Below are 4553 nucleotides of genomic sequence, written 5' to 3' on the forward strand. Positions count from 1 at the left end.
ACCAGCTCCGTCAGAATAGGGAAGGACCTCTCCGAGCCGTTTGATACCAAACGAGGTTTCAGACAAGGGGACTCCCTTTCGTGTGATTTCTTTAATCTTATGTTGGAGAAGATAATAAGAGCCGCAGAACTGAACCGCTCAGGCACAATACTTTATAAGAGCGTACAATTGCTGGCGTATGCCGACGACATCGATATTATCGGTAAAAACAAGGGCTACGTCTGTTCTGCCTTCTCGGGATTGGATAGAGAAGCAAAGCGAATGGGTCTGGTGGTGAACGAGGACAAAACGAAGTATCTCCTGTCAGCACACAAACAGTCAGAGCATACGCGTCTTGGCACCCACGTCACTGTTGACAGTTACAAGTTTGAAAAAGTAGACGACTTCGTTTATTTGGGAACCAGCATTAACACCAATAATAATGTCAGCCTTGAAATCCAACGGAGAATCACTCTTGCCAACAAGTGCTACTTTGGGCTGAGTAGGCAATTGAGAAGTAAAGTCCTCTCTCGTCGTACAAAGATCACACTCTATAAGTCACTCATCATGCCTGTGCTGGTGTATGGCGCGGAAGCATGGACAATGAAAGCATCTGATGAGGCGGCTCTTGGAGTTTTCGAGAGAAAGATTCTGCGAAAGATTTACGGACCTTTACGCGTTGGTGATGGCGAATATCGCAGACGATTTAACGATGAGCTGTATGAGCTTTACAACGATATAGACATAGTGCAGCGAATTAAAATTCAGCGGCTCCGCTGGCTTGGCCATGTCGTTCGGATGGACAGAAACGCTCCTGCTCTGAAAATATTCAACGCGGGCCGCGATGCTGGTAACAGAGGAAGAGGAAGGCCTCCTCTGCGTTGGAAAGACCAGGTGGAGAAGGACTTGGCTTCACTTGGCATTTCCAATTGGCTTCAGTTAGCACAGAAGAGAAATGACTGGCGTGCTGTTTTGGACTTGGTCAAAATCGCTTAGGCGGTTACAGCGCCAATCAGAAGCGGGTGAAAACTTCATCAACCTTATGCTCAGCACCAGAGCTCCAGGTAGCAATCATAGACCGGAATCACCCGGAAGGAAAGATTCCGACAGACAAATGGTTGCTCCTGGAGGAAAATATCATGAGGGCACTACTTGGCGAAATCCAGCGTACCAAAAACAACTACATTGGTATGTTTGATGGAGCCAAGTGGCAGAAGGGAGTCAAAGTTGTTGGATGCGGTAACAAGGAGTCGTTAGACTTCCTAACAAACTGCGTCCGCAACCAAGATGAACTTTGGGCCAACGCACGACTAGAAGTTGTTCCGCTCTCAGAGGTGCCATCCCGTACGACAGTGCGAGTGTGGATCCCGCCCCCCCTCGTGGAGGACGAGACCTCACTAGCCCTAATCAAATGTCAGAACGTGGATGTCATCCCTGACGACTGGACGATTGTCCGAGGCCGCGCTCGCGACAAGGGTAACGGCAAGGACCTTTGGATCAAGATCGGTCCACAATCCTTGCAGATCCTTCGTCGCAAAGCCGGCCAAATAAGATATGGCATCGGTCACCTCAGGGTGATCATCCCCGATGCTGAAAGAGAATCCGAAAAGCCTAAAGGTGGTGCAGATTAATCTGCATCACTGCAGGGCAGCATCGGAGGATCTGCTGCTCTTCATGGGTGAGGAAGATGTGGACGTGGCCCTAATACAAGAACCCTGGCTAGTGGCGGGGAGGGTCACACTAGCGACTTTCTACTTCTCACCCCACAGACCGAAGGTAAAATTAGAACCTGTATTCTGATTAAGAAAAGCACTAATACTCTCTTTCTTCCCCAATTTAGCGATTCGGACATGACAGTGGCAATGTTGGAGCAGCGGGGAGCACCCGACCTCATCCTCGCATCTTTATACATGCCATACGATGTACCCGATCCCCCGTCAATATCCTTCAGGAAACTAACCGCCTGGGCGGAGCAACGAGGGATAAATATGGTGGCTGGCTGTGACGCCAACGCTCACCACACGGCGTGGAGCAGCTCGAACACCAACGATAGAGGTGAGTCACTCTTTAGTTACTTATTATCCACAAAACTTACTATCTGTAATAAGGGTAATCACCCCACTTTCTACAATAGAATAAGGGAGGAGGTTATAGATATAACTCTTGTAACTAACTCGAACAATGTTAGGGTCGACGGCTGGCACGTCTCGACAAAATGCTCTTTTTCTGATCATTGTCGCATCGTATTCTCCATTAACCTGAACAGACCGACACTAAAACCTTATCGAAATCCTCGTAGGACAAACTGGAACAAATTCAGCCAGTTTGCGAGGACCTCGAAACGACTACTGATGCCGTGCGACTAAGAAGGTGCCTCTCGAAAAACCCGGCTCCTCCTGGTTTTCTGGAAAAGCCAGGAGGAGGGCACACCGAAAGCAGCCTTGAAACACTGGAACACCTTATGGACGTCCACTTCCCTGGTTGCGGTGACGCGGGGGACACAGGAACTCCTGTGACAGAACACCCTAGTACCCACAGGCAAGGCAGTCCAGTGGACGAAATCATCACTGCAGACAAATTAGCTTGGGCTATCAGATCCTTCCAACCCTACAATTCTCGGGACCGGATGGGATCTTTCCAGCCATGCTACAACGAACAAGCGCCACGGTAACCCCCTGGTTAACGACAGTCTATAGGGCGAGTCTCCTCCTAGGCTATATCCCAAAGCCATGGAGGGAGGTAAGAGTGGTCTTCATTCCCAAAGCAGGAAAAGCGGGCCACAGCACTGCAAAAGATTTTAGGCCCATCAGCCTCTCATCATTTCTTCTCAAAATAATGGAGAGGCTTCTGAGTCTGCAGATCACGCAACGCATTACTCCTGGGAACTTCAGCGAGGCTCAGCATGCCTACCGTAAAGGTAGGTCGGTTGAAACAGCCCCGCACGAGGTTGTTGGGAGTATAGAGCAAGCACTGAATCACAAGGAATATGCGCTGGCAGCCTTTCTGGACGTGGAGGGCGCCTTTAACAATGTTAATTTGGCATCCATACACTGCTCCATGGTGGCTGTAGGACTGGACCCATTGATCACTCTCTGGATCGACAATATGTTGAGCACCAGAAATATCAATGGCTCCTTGGGAACATCAGAAGTAAGGAAAACAGCCACACGGGGCACACCTCAAGGGGGGGTGCTATCCCCCCTACTGTGGAACCTCGTGCTAAACGAATTCCTGCTTCGCACATCAAAAGCCGCCAAGGTCGTTGCTTATGCGGATGACTTAGTCATTCTGGTCGTGGGAAAATTCCTCTCCACGGTCAGCGAGATTCTACAATCTGCAATTAGCGATCTGTCAGGGTGGGCAGAACGAAACGGCCTAGGCGTCAATCCCACTAAAACCGAACTTGTTCTCTTCACCAAGCGATATAAAATAGACAATTTCCGACTTCCGTCCCTCAATGGAGCAAATCTCGAATTGTCAAAAGAAGCAAAGTTTTTGGGGGTTATTCTCGACTCTAAGCTTTCCTGGAAAAGGAACACCGAAGAGCGGAGAAAGAAGGCGCTCATTGCGCTCTACTCCTGCAAAGCTACTATTGGAAAAGACTGGGGTCTGCGACCGCAGATAATACATTGGATTTATACGGCGGTAGTCAGACCTATCCTCACCTATGGCGCGTTGGTATGGTGGCAGGCGGTTGACACCAAATCCCATCTACTCAACTTGCAAAAGGTGCAACGACAAGTATGCTTATACACAACGGGGGCGATTTATTCAACGCCCCAGGCATCTTTAGAGACCCTGCTGGATATTCCACCATAGACCTATATGTTAAAAGTATCGCAGCTAAAAGCGCTCTACGACTCAGAGCGTCTAACAGGCTGCGAACAACTTGCAAAGGTCACGCCACAATCCTCGGGAGAGTGGGGGTGGAATACAGCCACTGTGACCATCAGGTCACGGAAATTGACTTCAATCGAAACTTCGATATCCATTTTCCTGACAGAAGTGACTTGCTCTCAGCGATGACGAAATACCCATCTTCACGGACGGCTCCAAAATGGATATCGGAACAGGATCTGGGGTCTTCTCTCAGGAGTTATCTCTAAGGGAGTCGTATAGACTCCCAGACCACTGCAGTGTTTTTCAGGCTGAGATATATGCAATCCATATGGCGGCAAGGTTGGTGGGCATGATGGACTTAGCTCCATCTAAACTTGCCTTCGTTGTTGACAGTCAGGCGGCTATCAAAGCCTTAGGGTCGGCAACGACTAACTCGGTATGCGTTAAAGAATGCCGAAGATCCCTACAAGCTCTACAGCAACACATAATCAATCTCTACTGGGTACCGGGACATTGTGGTGTCCCGGGAAATGAGGAAGCGGACGAATGTGCTAGGAAGGGATCTGAGATGGGGCTCGGGGAAGCGACCCAAATCGTGAAACCCCCCCTGCGATTTCTGTCTTCAGAAGTCGAGAGACTGACCAGGGCAGCTACCAACAGTAGGTGGGTAAACCTTCACATCTGCAGGGTATCGCGATCACTCTGGCCACGGCTCCATGAACGAAGAACAAGGG

The 4553-nt window shown here is 49.5% G+C and overlaps 1 protein-coding gene across 1 annotated transcript; it reads left to right on the plus strand.

Annotated features, from left to right (window-relative positions):
- Positions 1-1724: 1724 nt before the first annotated feature.
- On the plus strand, positions 1725-2546 carry LOC108367505 (uncharacterized). The gene is made up of 2 exons (XM_017622127.1): positions 1725-1755; positions 1820-2546. Exon 2 carries the CDS (start codon positions 1830-1832, stop codon positions 2343-2345), a length of 516 nt encoding a protein of 171 aa, XP_017477616.1. The 5' UTR covers positions 1725-1755; positions 1820-1829; the 3' UTR covers positions 2346-2546.
- The last annotated feature ends 2007 nt before the right edge of the window (positions 2547-4553 follow it).

The sequence above is a fragment of the Rhagoletis zephyria genome, unplaced genomic scaffold, assembly GCF_001687245.7.
Source record: "Rhagoletis zephyria isolate East Lansing unplaced genomic scaffold, Rhagoletis_zephyria_1.1 Rzeph_scaffold_00045, whole genome shotgun sequence".
Taxonomy (NCBI): Eukaryota; Metazoa; Arthropoda; class Insecta; order Diptera; family Tephritidae; genus Rhagoletis; species Rhagoletis zephyria.